The following is an 18,269-nucleotide window of genomic DNA, read 5'->3' on the forward strand; positions in this document are numbered from 1 at the left end:
TCTCTGTGGGCTCACTATCAACTGCACATTCACCGTGAGATCAGCACTAATCCTGATTATCGCAGAGACAGATTGTCAGGCTGTCTATATGCAAACACCAGGCTCCCCGATTCAAACAGGAGACATTAACAATTATTGGACAGGTGAGGGAGGGTGACAGAGGCCAACTCCAAACGTTTCCTCTGTGCCAAGCACCTTTTCTGTTTGCCATCTGAGATGCTGCACAGTGATTAAATGCAGGAGGCAGACAGCAAATGCCAGCTGTAATCACTGCACAAACACAAAGTGAAAACAGTGGAGTTTTCCGATCCACTGGACTGTGAAAGTATCTGATTTTCTGCACTTGCTGGCAAAAAGCTGTTTGTTCCTCTAGAATAGTTTTTGTCATTGCAACTTCAGGTGGAAGCATTTCCAATGACATTACCACAGAGACGCTGAAGCGCCGCACGTCATTACATATAAATGCAGGTTATGTCTGCATCCAGCAGATACAGAGGTGCCTACCAGGCATGTGGACCATCCTGCAGTTGCAGTTCTCCACCAGGTACCGCGTCTCACAGTCAATCCGGCAGGCCGTGATGCTGTAGGAGCTGAAGAAGTCCGAGTCCATCGCCGTGGCTTTGCAGTCCCCCCACGGCGGTGGCAGGTACGTCAGCTGAAAAAAAAAAGGAAGGGTCACAGTGAACATCCTGTTAATGCCCTGATTAACCTTGTCTGGCAGGATGATGGTGAACTCTGACTATATGAGAAGCCATATTTTTTAGGGCACAAAGGATGAATGTTGCTCTTATGCTCCATGGTGAATACATGTGTACAGTGCTGGTTATTGTGAGATCTCGTCTCCCACGCTTCTCCTATTCCTAGTCTCCCTCCGTGCTTTCATTGTGCAGCCCACTCTTCATACAGGAACTGAGTAGTATCACTGCATACTAGAGCTGTGATGTTGTAAGAGTTACACTCAGCGCGCCTTTGCTGCAGGACAAAATGCCAAGAATGCACATTTCACTTCACTTCTCTGCAGCTTGTTCAGTAACTCACTTCATTGGCATATATACCTTTCTGAGCCCAGCAGTCTAACAACTTAGCTCATTAGTTTTATCATGCATGCAAAGATATATCATTGTACAGTCCTCTCATATGCACACACAACACATCATGTGTGTTTTAACATTTATAATGTTCTTTGTTCGACTATATAGGAATCTTTCATGGTGTCACCCACAGGCTTTTGGAGGGTTTTAAAGCACAGGGTGGCAGTTCTTGGAGCCATCTTGGTTTTGCCTGACTCTAACTAACTCCCAGCTAATCCAAAAATGGGCAGAGAGTTGGAACACGAGCAGGTAATTGCTCTGTTGGTGCTGTTCATTTGGAAAAAACAGTGTGAAAGCTGCCATCCAAACGCTGATGTGCAGCAACAAAAAAAAACTGGAACCCACATGTTCGAGAGGTTTTGGGCCACTTCCAAAGCAAGATGGTGCAGTTTGAGTTAGATAAATCTGATCAAACAACATTCAAGATTGCATCCTTTACATTTAAATTCTATTAAAAGTGCTAATGTTTAGGAGAATCAGTGTGAAGCCAAGCACACAGTAAATATAAAAACCCCCTTTTCCCAACCTTGACTCATGCAAATAAAATACAACATTACCAGTGCTCATTTACATTCAGTCCCCTTAAATAACAGGGCAAACTCTGATGCATTGAATGAAGGAGGGTTTCCACCTCATCAGCTCGTCCAGTGCATCACTGAGTGCTCACACAGCAATAAATTAAAGGCCACTGTTCTGAATTAGGGACCTATATTTTACAATTTGTACTGACGTGTAATCGCTCATGTGGCAGATCTGGTTACTAATAACCCAAACATACAGGATTCAAGCACGGCACACACTGAAGACCACCACATAGTCCTGACTAAAATCTAATCAGCTGACTCTATCTGTAATGATCCCTCTGCTTATTTTCACATCAAGGACGTTTCCCCCCCCCAAAGTCGAAGAGAGCATAAAAGCCATCAGGCTTAGCAGAATGTGATAATCAATATTAGGTGCTTGCTTGGTATGTATGCACCCCATCACATGGATGAGACCTATAAGAGAGGAGCTATATGACTTCATAACGGCTGCTACTTTGATTTTGTCCTCCAAAAAACACAGCGCAGCAACGTTACTTCCATTTTGTTGACCCTTAAAAGTGAATCTGACATAAAATATTTCCGAACATTTTAGTGTGCCATTAGCTGCTCAACAACCAGAAGGAACCAAATCATGTCATTCATTTCCTGGGTGAGAGAGCGGGCAAGAGGTAGAAAAAAGAGAAAGTCAGGAAACTCAAAGGGGCAGCAAAGTAGGAGGATGGATGAAGACGTTGTGAAGTTTTTACTTTTTATGTTAAGCAGAGAGAGAGAGAGAGAGGGGGGGGGGGATGCTGCAGATTTTTATTTTGTGGGAGCACAGTGAGTGACAGCTAGGCCGGGCCAAAAAGTCCCAGACAGCTTTACACTACAGAACTGCTGAAGCAGGGAGTTGAATGAATGTGAGCTAACTGCATTAGATTAATGAAGAGTGAGTCTGCCTGGAATAAATAAATAAAAAGAACGAGAGAGTTCCACAAAGTGGAGAATAATATTAAAGACCAGAATTGCAACGACTGTTTGAGAAGGAGGAAAAATAATGGAGCTAGTGAGACACAGAGAAAAACAAAGAAGGACACTCTCCTGCAGAAGCGACATTGGCAGCATGCAAAATCCTGCTGCAGCCTGCCGACACTGGAGCACAGTCAGTATTAGTGTGGATGTGGAAGGACTGTGATCACTCCCAAATCCTCCTCCTCCTCCTTCTCCTCTCCTCCATTCATTATGCATGGTTCTGTGGCATATTAGGGGCCAGAGAGTATGATTGGCCTGTCTGCATGCTCGCCATCGCACCCACAGAATTACTTACAATTCAGAGGAATAACCTACATACACTTCATTTCACTGAACGAGACCGACTCTAAGAAGCTGACTGAGGAAAGTTTATTTATGTTAAGGCCCCATTAGGTGTCCTAAGGGCCCCGCGAACTCCAACAGCTGCACTTTAGCGTTTGATGGCGTTGTGGTAAAAAAACAGCCTATTCATCACCGTCATATTAAAAGAGATGACAAAGCATCTGTCCTTCACTGATGGGCTTGTTTTTTCCTCCTTTGTGAAACACGGGATTGATTTCCAGGCAGAAATTATGTATTTATTTAATGTCCTTTGTCTAACAGAAGAATAGCAGCATGGAAACCTTGAGCATCACTCTACCACGTTTGTTTGTGTTGTCACAACACCGTGCGCTTGACGACCAAGAACATTAAGACTGTGAGTTTTCTGATGATACTACATTCAATATTCATATAATTGGTGCTTTAAAATACATTTAAAATGTGTAACATATGCCTCGAAAGTGTTGAACCTGAAGACTGATTCGGATAAACAACTCAAAGAGCTTAAATTTCACATGCCTGAGATACTGACTGGCTGAGGGGACGGTTCAGTTAAGCTCCCAGTCTGCGGGGAGCGATGGGTCAGACAAGGACAGAGACATCAGGGGAGCCTGAGAGGAAAGAGAAATCCTCCAGATGGTTGTGGATCAAGAGGAGTGAGCAGCAGAGTGTGAGTGTGCTACTCTGGGACACAGGCCAAGGTTTGATCAACCTCCCGCCTCCTCCTCCCACAGCGGGGTCACCTGGGCTGTGCAGGGCGTCTGATGTTACTACACACATAACAACCCCAATGATCTAAAGATGCATCCCTGATGACGGCTTGGGCCACTACTACTGCTGCAGTACATTAGAGGAGGTGATGGAGGAGGCGTAGCTCGGCCTCCACTGTGAAGGCATGTGGCAACAGAAAAAGTTTCGAGGAGTTGCATAAAACCTTTGGGGGGCTGCACAAAGAAAAGTAAATGAACAGCGTCAGCTGGGACTGAAGTCTCCAGCTGCGCCTGAATTCGGGGGGGGGGGGGGGGGGGGGGGGGGCAGACTGCAGCAAAGCAGAGCAACAAGGCTGGTTCTGTTCCTGCTTAAAATGCAGCAGAAGAACAACACCTTCTCCCTGGTCACTGATGGCGGGGGGGTCACAGGGGTCACATCATTTTCCAGAAGAAGGGTTAATGATATTAAAGCTTAAAATGACCGTCAGGAGTGTAAAGAACAACCACACAGGACTCCAACACAAGAGCTTTAGAACACACCAGTGCAGTTCTGACTGACATTTTTTTGTTGTAGAATAAAAAAAAATCTTTTGTTAACCAGACCTTATTTCAGGCTTCTAACCAAGAACACACTTAAAAAATCCATTATGGGAAAAGAGGAACAGGCAGTGGTAAAATACTAATGCATTTCTGGGTTTGAGGATTTTACTCCGTACAGCCCTCCAGAAGAAATCGCCTGCACATCTCATTTAACGTTGCTCAGTTCCACTTGACTTTTGGAGACTACATCCACGGCCCCTCATCTGAGACACGGATTTACAAGTTTGGAAATGAGAAAAGAAACCTGTGGTTGTGGAGTCAGGCAGACAGAAGTAAGGCCACCAGAGAGACCTGCTGCTCCTCCTCCTCCTCGCTTGAGGCTACTACTAGCAGAAGACATTTGAATCTCTGCACTGAAAGCCCGGCAAAGGTTTGTAATAAATAGACAGTATCTCTGGTATGCTACTTTCTAAGACGTACCCGTTGTTCCTGACAGGAGACGAAGGTCTGAAACCCCGGCGCCACTCCGAAGCCCAGCTGGTCAATGAACGGCGGCTCGTCCTGGGTGTGGATCTGAACTTTGATCCCCGCTTCAAACGAGGTCTCGTCTGTTGGACAAGAAGAGGTTATGACATTTACAACATGAATGATAATCTGTCTGTAAAACACTGGTCCACAGGCTCCTAACTAGCCGGTGAAAAGACAAAGAGATAAATAACAGCAATAAAGCCTGATTGGAGCTGGACCGAGCTACACCTGTGCTCTCCCATGGACGACTAACACACCGTGGTGCAGTTAATAAAAGCTGGAATGAGGAGTGAAGGGATAAAAGTGATGGACCTCCTAAACACCCCGATGACAATACATGCCCCATAGGAATCTGATTTAGCACACAGAGGGAATGGATGAATGAATAAATAAATGATGATGAAGATAAAAGGGAAATCGATGCAGCTGACAGCTTCCTTTGCTGCAGCTGTATAGAGTTTAAATGAAGCAGATGGTGACTCTGATACAGAGATCAGGAGAACATCACAATGACACGGTGATGCAAACATAAACACGCTTCTATAACATTTGCAGAGGCCTGGAAGTGCTTATCGTAGGGGCGTCAGGTTGGATCCAGGAGATTTCGCTCCTTTTGAGTGCTGACTCGGGGATAACGCAGGATGTCTGTTTCCTCCCTTGTTGTCTGCCAGTATCATCTTCTAAGTGCCAGTACCTTTTTTTTCTATTTTCAATTAAAGAGCTTAGAGATGTGGCTGGAGTTCAGCGGCAGAGCTTCGACAACAAGCGACAGACTTTAACTGTTACACATCGCTCTTCTGAGACCGCGTACGAAGCTTTTTACTGCTGCCGCCTGCCAAGACAAATGCTCCGAGGCTTGGAGCGGCACATATACATACTGTAAGTAATGCTCAAGCTCCTTCTCACAAAAGTGCATGTCATCTATAAGTCATAACCATCTGTCACCCTCATTCAATTAGAATAATGATATTTGGAATGAACTTCAGAATAGAATGAAAAATTAACCAGATCTGACACCACACAGGCACGTTCAGTGGCTTCGAAACGTTTTCACCGCCTGCCTTTTCTGCTGAAATCATTTCAGCTGTGCAACAATTACACAGAGGATTTTCTCAGCAGTAGATGTCGATATAATCAGGAGCGGCTGACAATAAAATTCTCACCTTGTCAGTTATAAGTATGAAAAATTACTTTCGCAGCTGCCAACAAACACATTTTCAGATTTATTTAATCCTGCTGTGCTCGGTTGCAGATTTCACTGCGTACTCATAGATGACAGGCTGCATGTTCTCCTAAACCTGCCTCTCACCTGATGCATTCTGGGACAGAGCATAAGTACCCTAAAAAACAAGACAGACTCTTAAAGTAAAGGGACAGAACACCCTGAAGTTACAACACCTTAGATGCTGTGTTTTAAGCAGTCTGGACTTGTGAGCACCACCCTGGTTACTCAACAAGATCCACAGACGTTAGTGCGAGTTATTTTATGCCAAACACCCAAGAAATGTGTCACTGCATTAAAGGTAGGGTAGGAGATTTTGAAAACTCAGTGAGAGTCAGCCAGATTTCCAAAGTAAACACACGGCCCTTTCTCTCGGAGCTCACCTCGAAGCCACGCCTCCAATCACATGGACGCACAATACCTGAAGACGAGCTGTGACTTCGGCCATCATGCACGTACCTCTCTGGTGCACGCAGAGCAGGAAGAGAGTGACAACCAGCCAATACTCCACGCAGGGTCCACCCGGAGGATTGGCTGATGTTTTTAGTGTTTTATAGCTTCCACAGATGATTCATATTCTTCGTTTTAACACGAAACTGCCGAACTAATTGGTTGCTATCGGATTGTAAAGAGAAGTTACACTAATTTAACAAAAAGTGCATCAGAATGAAATCTCCTACCCTACCTTTAATGCTTACACACAGCCGGGTCGTCACAGAGCAGAAGCTCCTGAAGGGCTGTGAAATGTGTCAAAAACTGCAGTTCCCACTGCGGCCTCTGGGGGCAAGTCAACCCCAACAAAGCTCCATGCTGAAATGTCTTTGTGTCTGTGTCCTTGTGTTACAGTTGTTGGGTGTAGTTTGGAAGAAAATGGCTCCTAAAGTGTAATTTAGTTGAATTATACTGGAGAGAAGGCAGAAATCTGCAGCTCACATCAAATCCAGAGGGATAAAGAGCATTTTGAGCCGCAGGGGAAATGTGAACTGCCCCTTTAGCTACATATTAAAAAAACAATTAAATGTAATCTAGTTTTGTAGCATGAATGTTAACATGTTCAGTTTGTCATCCTTTAACTGACAGATCAGCCTGACGACCGTGTTCTGTGGGATTTGGGTCAGGACTCTGGAGGGTCTGTCTTGATTCTGCTGACAAATCCACTTAAAACATCTTGTGGCTGATTTTCTTCACCTCCTCTTCATCAGCTAAACAATGTCTTCAATACAAGTGCAGCTACATATACATTTACAGTCAGATTACTGATTAGAAACTGTCCTCTGTCCTCAGCACACCAACTTCCCACCATCACCTCCACACTGGCTGCATCTCCCTCTATATGCATACTCACTGATCCTAATGGTCTATGAACTAAATGTATCCTGATGCATCCATCGTGCTGCTGTGAGTGTCAGCCGGTTATTCTGTCCTGTGTTCAGTTTTTGAAGCTCGCGTCTGATGCTTCGCGTCTGAAAGTTGTTTCTTTACCCAACGGTGAAGCATGATCTGATGGACAGACAACACTTGATCTCTTCCTCTGAGCTCCCTTTGTTTTCAGAAGCAGAGCCACTTGGTTTTGTTGCTTTATATGTTATGTTATGTTTCTGTTTCCTCCTATGACACTCTGAACACATCTGAACGTGAATATCGACTGTTTATGTGCAGTTTTGGGGTTTCCCTAGCAGTGTTCAGGTATAATTACAATTTTTCCTGTGATGTGAATTTCCATTTGTATAAAAAAAATTACAAATAAATGTATCACATTATCAATTATAAAAGTACAGTAGCTGGCAGTGGCACCGGCGGCTCAGTACGTCATGTACTACCTGCAAGATGTGCTTAAGTCTCCTACAATGAACCAGAGTAGCTCCTATTGGAAAGGCCAGTGTGGTCATTGGTCCCCGTGTGTGTGTAATGCATTCATGTGCAGACAGTTTGAAGTTGTTCTTCTTTTGTGGAGTTATGGTAACTGAAGACTAAAAGTCAGCACCATCAGAGAGTCCACATGTCCACAGTGGTGATGGCCGTCATTCAGCAAACCAGCCTCAGCCTGTTCTCTGGGTTTGCCCCTTTCAGAGTACTACCACTGCCCCAAATGTAAAGCCAGATTGATCACTGGGGATATGTCTATGTATAGTATGATGAATGCCAGCTTCAATAATGTTCTCCGCGTTGATAAATGAAGCCCCAGGTGTTTGAGCTGGCACAGTATGCACTTAAATGCTTCCATCCAATTAAACGAAGAGGGAACACATGATGTTAAACCAGGAGGACTAATCAATGGCCAATCTGCACCCACCGGAGGAGCATCAGGTCTTTAGAAAAACACAATACGCAATACATGATGAAATATGAAATGGATCCCTCCTTATGTGTTGTGGATACTACACCTTTTTTCCTGGTTTTAACATCCCTCTTGTGCTACTCGTCAATAATTAAACATCCTTACATAAAGAGCATGTAATATTAATATAATTAAATCATTTAGGATTGGAGTAGACACTTCTTTATCCTTAAACATTACAGTACAGACCACAGCTTTCTTTCTGCTTCATGATGACGCTGTGAACACTCCCCTTTATGTTAAGCTCCCACCGCCTATGAAATATTAATACAAACACACAGCAGCATATGCAGCTGCATTTAAATCACAGTTTTAAGGCCCCACCTCCTGAAGGAGCACAGCGGAGCCTCAACTCTACTGATGAGGGGGTCAACCCTGAACGGTGGAGCCGCCATTGGTTTATTTATTTATTTATTTTTTTATCTAGCAAGTGGCGGCGCTCTCATTTGATTCATGTTGCCTTGAAGCCACCTGACTTGAAGTGATACAATTACATGACAATGAAATCAATTTTTTCCCCAATCTATACTTGCCCGTCTTCATACAGACTGGTTGATAATATCTCCAGGTGCACTTGATGTGATTAGAGTGTATTTTTCTCGGGTGATAACTAACAAACGTTTGGAGGCATTTCTGAGTCAGCGTTTCACTTTTCTAGTTCAAAACACACACACACACACACACACACATCCATTCTGGCCTGCAGTATACACCAGTTCTTTGTAAAAAAAGGATTTAAGTTTTTACAATTACATCAAAGGAGCTTACAGTCAGCACAATAAAGACTCATCCAGGCTCTATCTTGGGGATTAGAGGGGAATCCATGGTGTTTCTCTGAAAATAACCAGCTGCTTTGGTGATTAATTAATTTTAATTTAACTCCTCACTTAAGGGGAACTATATATTCACTAAAGCTGAAGTCCAGTCTGATACAGGTAAAAGGTATTTTTTTTTTACCAGTCTCTCCCCAAACAGGCAGGTATTCATCCTGCTGGATGTCCAACATCAGCTCCAGGCCGTTTCCCATCCCACCCTTCATCGTCACCAGCAGCGGTCGTCCATCTTGGCCCGAATTAAACGTGTAGCACTTCCCATAGCGAGTGAATATCTGAAATACAGAGAGAGAGAGAGAGAGGGGAGTTTAGTGATAACCAGCCACATCACCTCGGCCCTGACTCTACATATCTGACCGTGAAATAAACTTCCAGCGCCTCGAGTTCACTCAGGAAACAGCAAACAGGGGAAAAGCACCTGCTGTAACCTGTTCTTGTTACACTGTCAGATGAGATCCTGTTGACAAAATGAGGCTTCACCCCTCTCAGCACAGCGTGATACAGTGTGTGCTCGGCTAAGTATGACAAGACTTTTATTTTAGAGCAGGATATCCTCTGCCTGAGGAGTCTCATGCGTGCAACAATGGAGGGCTGGCATCAAAGAATATCCTGCAAATCAGGTCTTATTTTAGAGATGATGCAGATCTCTGTTCCAATATGGAACAATAATCAAAGTAGAGACATGATTAATTAACCCATATGTTATGGGAAGGGTGTGAAGAAGGGGTGGAGCTGTGCAGCTCTGTCAGTGGCATTAACATCTATTATAATGAGAGTGGAAAAGTTGCACAGACTACATCAACAAAAAAAACAAAATCACCGTGGTAACTAAATCAATGGAAAAGTAACAGCTCAGTGGGTGAGTTTTAACCCAAACTGTGATCTTTTCCTCAACCTCACCAAAGAGTTAAAGGAAGTGAACGCAAAGAAAGAACCAGTGAGTACTGTAGTATGTTTCAGCACTTCCTCCCTCCAAACAGAAACAGACGGCTTGTTAGCAGTTCTTCAGTCACTAATGAGTGATTAAGCCTTATGTGTGGGTGTGATAACACCTCATAACAGCCATTTAATGGCAGAAATAGGAGCATTGGATTTCAAGTCATCCAACACCTGCTTTATTGACTGGATTCAGCATCCTCCTCCTCCTCCCAGCACGTCAACAGTATGCAAATGCAGGAGGGAACTATGTTGAAAAATGCATGAGACAGGTTTTCTGAAATTAATATGAGACATAAATATCTGAGTTTTCAGCTCATTTTAAAGGCAAAATAAAAGCTTGAACATCTAAAATATCCAATATAATACACAAGGATAGCGCCAAAAAGTAGAATATTTGCATGGAATTGACTGAATTATTGAGCAATCAATATCACTGAGAATTCTTTTTCTTTTGAAGAAGTAAGAAAGGAAGCTCAAAATGCCCCAGTTCCATTTTATTTCCTACAACACACATGTGCAGATTGCATCTTGGAGCTCAATGAACATGAGATGAACTTTTTCTCGACCTGCAGGCTGGGAGCGGTGCAGGCACATTCTCTGCAGTAGCCCTCTACAGGAGCAGCAATCTGTGACCTATTGGCAAAACATGATTGCCAGTGAACTAATGGACATGTAATTGAATCATAAACATTAGGAAATGGAAAGCCATGGCGAGGATCCAAAATAAAATGTTGCTCGATTCCATGGTCAAGCCCTGTATCAAAGCACGGAATAGCTCACAATTAACTTATTATTAACCTTCAACGTTTTGACATTCATGCAAGGAAGCAGTGAAAGGAAGTAGCAGAGGGCTCTGCAGAGAAGAAGCAACACAAAACAGGACATAAGTCTTTGTCCTCTCATACATACAGCTGAGATAAGGATTCAGTGGAAGATACAAATAACTGCATCACAAGATTTTTACAAAAAGCTTTCTTTTTTTTTTCCTTTTGCTTTTTGCCTAAAAATGTCACAGCTGAATGTATTGTGAAGACCTCGGGAACACAGAAGGAGGCGTTTATTACATGGATGACTTGTGAGTCACACATTAGCGCTTCATGACAAATTACTCAAATGTCACAAACACCAGATGCACGGAGCAGGAGCAGCACAAGAAAGAAAAAAAATGGCAGCCACGTCTCACCAAGTAAAAGTTAGCATAATGTGAATCCTGCTCAGCGACGTGTGTGTGTGTGTGTGTGTGTGTGTGTGGACAAAGAATGGGAGCTGGAATCACGATGGATTACCTCCCAAGGCGTGGTGGTTATATAGAAGCTTTTAAGTCACAAAGCAGCGAAACGTAATAAAAAGTCTTCTGATAGCTGGACACAATATGAGATGTGACCTTTTAAGAGCATACGTGGCAAAACTGAGTGAAAGGCAGAGCCTGCCACACCGGCTTATGTGCAGGGACTCCAGAGCAGAATACAAACATCAATATATAAAAAAAAAATACCCATGAAATCCATCTCCATCCTGGATGTTGCCTCTGCCCATAATCTGATCACAGCCTATCATTATTCTTTGAAATATAAAGGCGATGGGTTCTGACAAAAACCACAGCACCACCTCCAGCAGACGCAGAATATCTGACAATAACAATAAAGAAAAATCTTTGTGGTTTGTGTGAGACTTTTAAAAACACTTTTTTTAGCTCAATTTTCTTCTAATATTTTCCCAGTGAAGCTCACGAAGACGGATCTTTTTTGATGTTCTTAGAAAGATAAGTTTGAATAGAAGGAGGCAAAACAAGCATTTCCAGAAAACAAGACAGGATTGTTACAGTGACGGCATCTGTGAGCGCACACACACACACACACACACACATTGATGATTCTACGGGAGAAGTGTGTGTACAGTACTTGCGTTCAGACGCCCTTGCTTGCCATCTGGGTGTATGTGTTGGTAATGTGGAGTTGCTGTGGTAACCAGGAGATTGTGCATTGAGAGATGAGCCACAGCAGCAGCAGCAGCATTAGCAGCAGTGGGTGCTGCTGGTGACCTTGGGGAGTCAGGAGGATCTTCATTGTGTTGTGTAGCTCTGAGGTCTGTCTCAACATGCCTGCCAAACAATCCCATCCACCCGCCTATCCGTGTGACATTTTGTCGAGCACATCTTAAAAATCTAGCACAAGCTGTGCTTCGTTTTTGGATGCCCGAGGCCCCCTCCCAAAAAAAGAGCTAATAATATTCAAAAAAATAGAAGAAACCCTTCAAGGTAATTCATTCTGGCTGAAGTAAAGGGCTGGACACAATGGCTCTGCATTGTAAATATTTGGAACATTCAGCTTTTAACCTTATAGCTGCGATGCATTCAGCATTAAAAATATCTATGATGCCTTAGCAGCTTTACCTGCAGGAGTGAAATCCTGCATCGCCCATTTGAAATGGGAGCATCTTCTTAACGTCATGCAGAAAATCAATATTTAAATGATGCCCACCTATGAGTGGATTAATACTGAGAGAGACATCAAGCCGTCTTGTTCTCGCAGGGTGTAGAAATGTCACTGTCTTTTTTCTTGGATAAATAATTCACAGACAGACAGCCTGAGACTGTTGAGGTGGCCCTCGGCTATCCTTCACATGACAATGTGACAAGGATGCACAAGCTGTTCCCTAAAGTTGCCAGAGAGCCACTTTCCCCTCCTCTCCATTGATTTCAAGATCACCGCGCAGTGCAAATATGGAATATGGTATGCGACATAAACACACACACACACACACCTATAAGAGGGAGAGCCGGAGCAGGTGAAAACACTGTCCGCAGACATCCTTGAGACAAATACGCTAAAGGATGAGGAGACAATCGACTGTTTACCTTCTTCTGGTGTATCCACTACTGCTTTGTGTCATAAACTACAGATCTGAGTCCACACTTCTACACTAGCCTCCACAAAGACTAAACAAGCTTATCAAATCTCACCTCAGGGCCTATTTAGAAGGTTGTTATGGAGCTGTCATGCTAATCAAACAGGAGCAGATGAGAAACCAATAATCTCACGTTATAATACAGCAGGTAATGCAACATCCTTTCAGAGTGAGGTTGTACAAAGGCCGTGACTAAGATGCAATAAAAAGGTTTAGGAGAGGGTGATTAAAGGATTACTGTCACCCAGGAGACTCAATATTTATATGGAACCATCTCGTTGTTGTGTTGTTTTTCACTCTTAATTTTTGTTTTTATGGTCAGATTTTGGTTCAAATACATCCTTTTAAACACATGTTAGGCCAACCTCCCCCATCTGTCCAAGCTTCTCCTCCATTTTCTCTTGTCTTAATTGGTAGAGAGTGATGACACAGCTGACCACACAAGGTCTAATTCTAGTGCTTAGAGACTTCCATATATATCTTGATGATGCTGTTGTGATGAGTTGGACTAAGCCACTAAATGGACGTGTTTTGTCAACTGTAGCATCAAAGGACAACTTTGAAACTCAATTTTCCGTCAAGTCAAAGTGGCTGAGAAGTGTAAGCACCTGCAGCTCCATGGCAATAGATGGTGAAGGCTAGGGGTGGGCCATAAAATGATCTCGAAGATGGGGCCGTGATAAAATGTAGTTCGAGAACAATGATAAGCTTGGGACATTTTTTTTCCTGACAACAGATGGCAGAAACTGCCTGTCACAGTCTGCTTTTTCAGCTTGCTCACGCCGCTCATGCCAACTTTTCTTGTCTGAAGTGTTGACTGAGCGTAAAAGAGCAGCAGCTGGCAGCAGCACACATGCTACTGTTTGGGCTACTGCAGCTGTGCACACATTATTGAAGACGTAAGGGAGATAAGAGAAACAATGATGGTAACAACCAGTGTTGGGGAGTAACGGATTACATGTACCGACGTTACGTATTTAGAATTAAAAAAAATATGAGTAACTGTATTCCAGTTACAGTCTAAAGAGATGGTAATCAGAATACAGTTACATTGTTGAAATCAGTGGTACTTTCACGTGTCTTTTCACTCTGCTGGATGAAACAAGTCACGTAAAAAAATCTTTTCGTCTTACAACAAAGATCTTGTTTACGGCAGATGTCTGACTCCTTATCGCTTGTCCTATTGTCATATACGTGTGTAAGGCGGTGATTAGTCATTGGAGTGAGAGCTCTTACGGTCAATACATCATCTTTGAGCAAAGCTAAAGGTTTTGGTTCATGTCAGCAAACTGGACAGAAAGCTGCAGCTGCGGGCGACAGAGAGGACAGAGCAGCCGGACTGATGGGGGTCAGAGTCTGAGGATGAGGATGAAGCGCTGCGTGCTTAATGCTCCTCAGTCATGATGCCGGTACACTGTTAGCATCACTTGAATAAGTGAAGTAGTTAGCTGTTAGCTAACTCCATCCAAAACAGAGGCTGATTAACATTTAAGTAGGAACGTGTGGCTGCAGTCAGCTGGCTTTATACATGGGTCTGTTTGATGTTGATGTTTCTGTGTGTGAAATGACAGCTGCATTGTTTAAAAATATTTTATTCTGTCATCATGACGTTCCGTTTCTGTTTCTCTCAATAGAATAACATGATGTGATGCAGTCAGCTGTAACAATCTGGACATCATTGAATGTTTTATAGCGTCCTTTGTATTCAGCAGGGACTGATGAAAATGATGATGCAAAAATGCAATTCAATGTGTGAGTAATCCAAGTATTCAGAATACATTACTCAGATTGAGTAATGTAACGGAATACATTACAAATTACATTTTAGGGCATGTAATCTGTATTCAGTAACTGAATACTTTTTAAAAGTATTCTTCCCAACACTGGTAACAACACTGTCAGAGAAGAAGACATAAGCACACAAAGAGCAAGGATGAACAAGTGAACTACTCCCATCCCAGGGATGGGATGTAAACTAATAGACTTGTATGAAAGGGATAATTGAAGGGTCACTTGACCTGTGTCCACAAACATCAGTGTGAAGAGCTGGTGTGAGTGAACGCAGACAGAGCTGAACTCAAACAAACTTTCCCGTAAGGAATAAAACCACTTGACTGACTGCACTGGCTTTGGGATAAATGAAGCTGTTACTGTCTTTTGGAATAAACGTGTCCCTCATACTGACAAACTGGTCATTTCGGTTCACCGTCTCATTCTACAGGCAGCAAGAAAAGCTCTGAGTGTTATTTATTCTGTAGATCACAGCGAGCCCTGCAGAGCAAAGAGAATTAATATTGCACACGCATTCATCAGGTGGATGGAACATGGCTCCAAAGGAATGCTAATGTTTCTCCATAAGGTGATAACCTGTCAATATTGTGTTAACTGCCTCCAGAGATGCTCAATACATCAACTATTGTGGGTTTTATTTGCAGGTGTAGCACAAGCTACACAACTAACACATCCTTAGAATGGGCCTCAATACGCCATCTGCCACAAAGCAGCCATTTCACTGATTATCCTGACAGTACGATCTAAGAAAACTGGGCAGAGGTGTCAATCAATGAAGTACACAGGAGGAACAGCAGCTGACAGCATGTTCTCCGATCAATTTCTCGACTAAAATCAATGTCTGTGACCTGCCGGTGTGAGACCTCCCTGATGAAAATTAAGCATGTGTATTGTTGAAGCATGGATAGCGAAGGGCGGTGCTGGGATGGATCGGTGAGGGCAGTGGAGCATATTTACGGAGTTTTAAGAGAGAGGCCGGCAGCGTGGGGGGGTCCAGGGTTCCAGCTCACAAGTCAATGCACCCTGAAAACCATTCTATGCAGACAGGTCGCCTTCCTCCACCACACCTCACTTCACAAAGTGTGACTGATTCTATCGGTCTGACTCCGTCAGCTTGTCTTGCTTGCTCCGAGGCCAAAGAGCAGATCATCGATTATCCGTGCACTCTCCCCCCCAAAAAACCTCGACTTTGGAATTATGTTTGTCTGCTGTTGGTTTAAATTCCTCTAGATGCTGTTATGAAGAAATATGTTTAACTGTGATAACTTTTAAGCATTTAAATGTGTGGAAATGGCTCGATGACAGACACTGAGAGGGCTGTCACAGAGGCATGCAGTTTCAAATAAAACATTTCCCTTAAAACATTAAAAAATAATCCTCGCTCATGCCTGCTGGAAAGACAAAAAAAAAGCTTTTCCCCAACATCAAACTGTGTTCCAAACACCAGAAGAAAATCTACTTAACTGAAAACAAATTTGGGTAATGAGGTAGGAGAGGGAAACAGGAGTGTTTTCTCCACACAGTGATGGAGTGCGATCAATGTGGCTTGCAGTTTACCAATGAAGCCAACGCAAACTGCACTCTGTCAGGGTGTCACAGTGAGTGCCGCTAAATGAATCAAAAAGTCTTCATTAGGGGCAGATTAGTCTCTTGTGAACACAGAACTGTACACACATTGATTCAGCCATGATGGACGACATTGAGGAGGAGGAGGAGGGACCCCCTCAGACCATATGGTGAAGATGCTAAAAAGGGCTGCGAGGGTTTTGCAATTATCTCCACTGAAATGATTCCATCTGAAAATGTGAAATTTAGAAGAAGAAGAAGAAAGAACAGATATGTGTTATAATAATAACTGCAAGGATAATACCAGTGGCAAGTGTGAGGACAGAGTTAATTGAGCTACTGATGCGCATTACCAAGCAACGCGCAGTGGAATGTACATTGTGTACAGCGGGATAATTGCGATGTGTTCACAGCAAATTAATTACGCACCAAGTGATATCCATCGCTACAACACGGAGAAGATTCTGACAGGTAATTACCAACAGTTCACCCCCTGACTAATTGAAAAGCTGCATACATCTCTAACATCGGCATCAACCTGTTGGGGTGGGGGTGGGGGCGTCTGGGAGTTGGACAAAACAAACAAGAAGAACTTTGGTTGCACACTCACGGTGCTGAAATTACGCGGCCCGCAGAGCTCCCCCTGGAACCGACAGTATAACAGCATCTCCTCCAGCTGGTGTCCCAGTCTGTCCAGCAGCTGCCTCATGGACGGCTGAGTCTCCCGCGGAGGAGGAAGGAAGTGGCTGAAATCCAAAATCCGAGACAGCGGGGACCAGGGAGGTTCGCCCCCTGCGCTCTCGCCGCTGTAGTCCCGCAGCTGAGTGAGCGCCTCTCGCGCAGCGGGGGTAACCTGCCAGTTCCTCCCCAGAAGTCCCAGCCACCTCCCCGCGCTGAATATGTCAGTCTTCTTCATGCGCCGCGGCAGCAGCAGGTTCTGGTTGCAGATGGTGACGGCGGGGAAAACGAGCCGTTTGGCGTACACCATGTGCGCCTTGGTGTACACGGGAGACGACAGCAGGTACCGCACTCTGTTTGAGGACCAGGTCAAGAGCAGAGCCAAAGCCGCCAAGAAAGCCAGCAACCACGCAACTCTCCGCGGGTAGGAGCCGCTGAGGAAGATGTGCCTCAAGCCGTGCAAGGTGGTGTGCTTCAAGAAGAGCTTCCCGGCTTCAGAGAGAGAGCCCGGTCTCGGTTTCGATCCAGATGAGTCGCACTGGCACATTTTGGAGGAAGGCTGGTGCGCGCTTTCCACATCGGTCCCGCTGTGGTCACAGTAAATGATCCCAAACTCGCCGCTGCGCTCTCAGATGGCTGCTGGTTGTCAGAGACTTTGAAGAAAGAGAGACAGAGAGAGACAGAGAGAGAGAGAGAGAGAGAGAGAGAGGAGCGCACGCAGATCTGCTCGGTCCTCCCAGCACTGAGCAGCAGCTTGTGGCTGTGATGGGGGAGCACTTTGTCAGCCGCACAGCAGCTCCCTTTGGCTTTTCCATTGGGGGTGGGGGGTGGGGTGAGGTTATTCAGAATGATTTAGTGCGCTACAGCAACAGGAGTCCAGGGGATTATTTCATCTAAATTACAAGCAGTTAGTCTCCAAATATCTGAGGAAATTCTCCAGAGACAGCAGATTTATGGTTAAAATCACACAATCCTCTTTGACTAACACCCCATGTTAATTCTCACCTCTTCTCCTCCAGCCTCTCCTCTTTTACACACACACACACACACACACACACACACACACACACACACACTTCTTTGGAATATCCTCAGTGCTGAATGAAATCACTAGCCTCAGTAAGTACGGACCATTTGTCTTCCTTTTCAAGCCAGTCTCTCTCACACACACACACACACACACTTTAATCTCTGCTGCCTCACTATTTGTATTCTCAAAATTGAACATTGCTTTGCAGAAGGTGCTGTA

At 44.1% G+C, this 18,269-nt stretch overlaps 1 protein-coding gene across 2 annotated transcripts in view; it reads right to left on the reverse strand.

Moving 5' to 3' along the window:
- The window catches only part of asic1b (acid-sensing (proton-gated) ion channel 1b), a 143,036-nt gene that overhangs the window by 11,067 nt on the left and 113,700 nt on the right, over nt 1-18,269 (reverse strand). For both annotated transcript variants that reach the window (XM_028406959.1, XM_028406958.1), the window contains 3 exons: nt 9,264-9,414; nt 4,699-4,826; nt 505-655 (listed from right to left, as the gene is read on the reverse strand). In XM_028406959.1, the coding sequence (XP_028262760.1) occupies nt 505-655; nt 4,699-4,826; nt 9,264-9,414 (430 nt within the window). The remainder of the gene's footprint in view (nt 1-504; nt 656-4,698; nt 4,827-9,263; nt 9,415-18,269) is intronic.

The sequence above is a fragment of the Parambassis ranga genome, chromosome 5 (genome assembly GCF_900634625.1).
Source record: "Parambassis ranga chromosome 5, fParRan2.1, whole genome shotgun sequence".
Taxonomy (NCBI): Eukaryota; Metazoa; Chordata; class Actinopteri; family Ambassidae; genus Parambassis; species Parambassis ranga.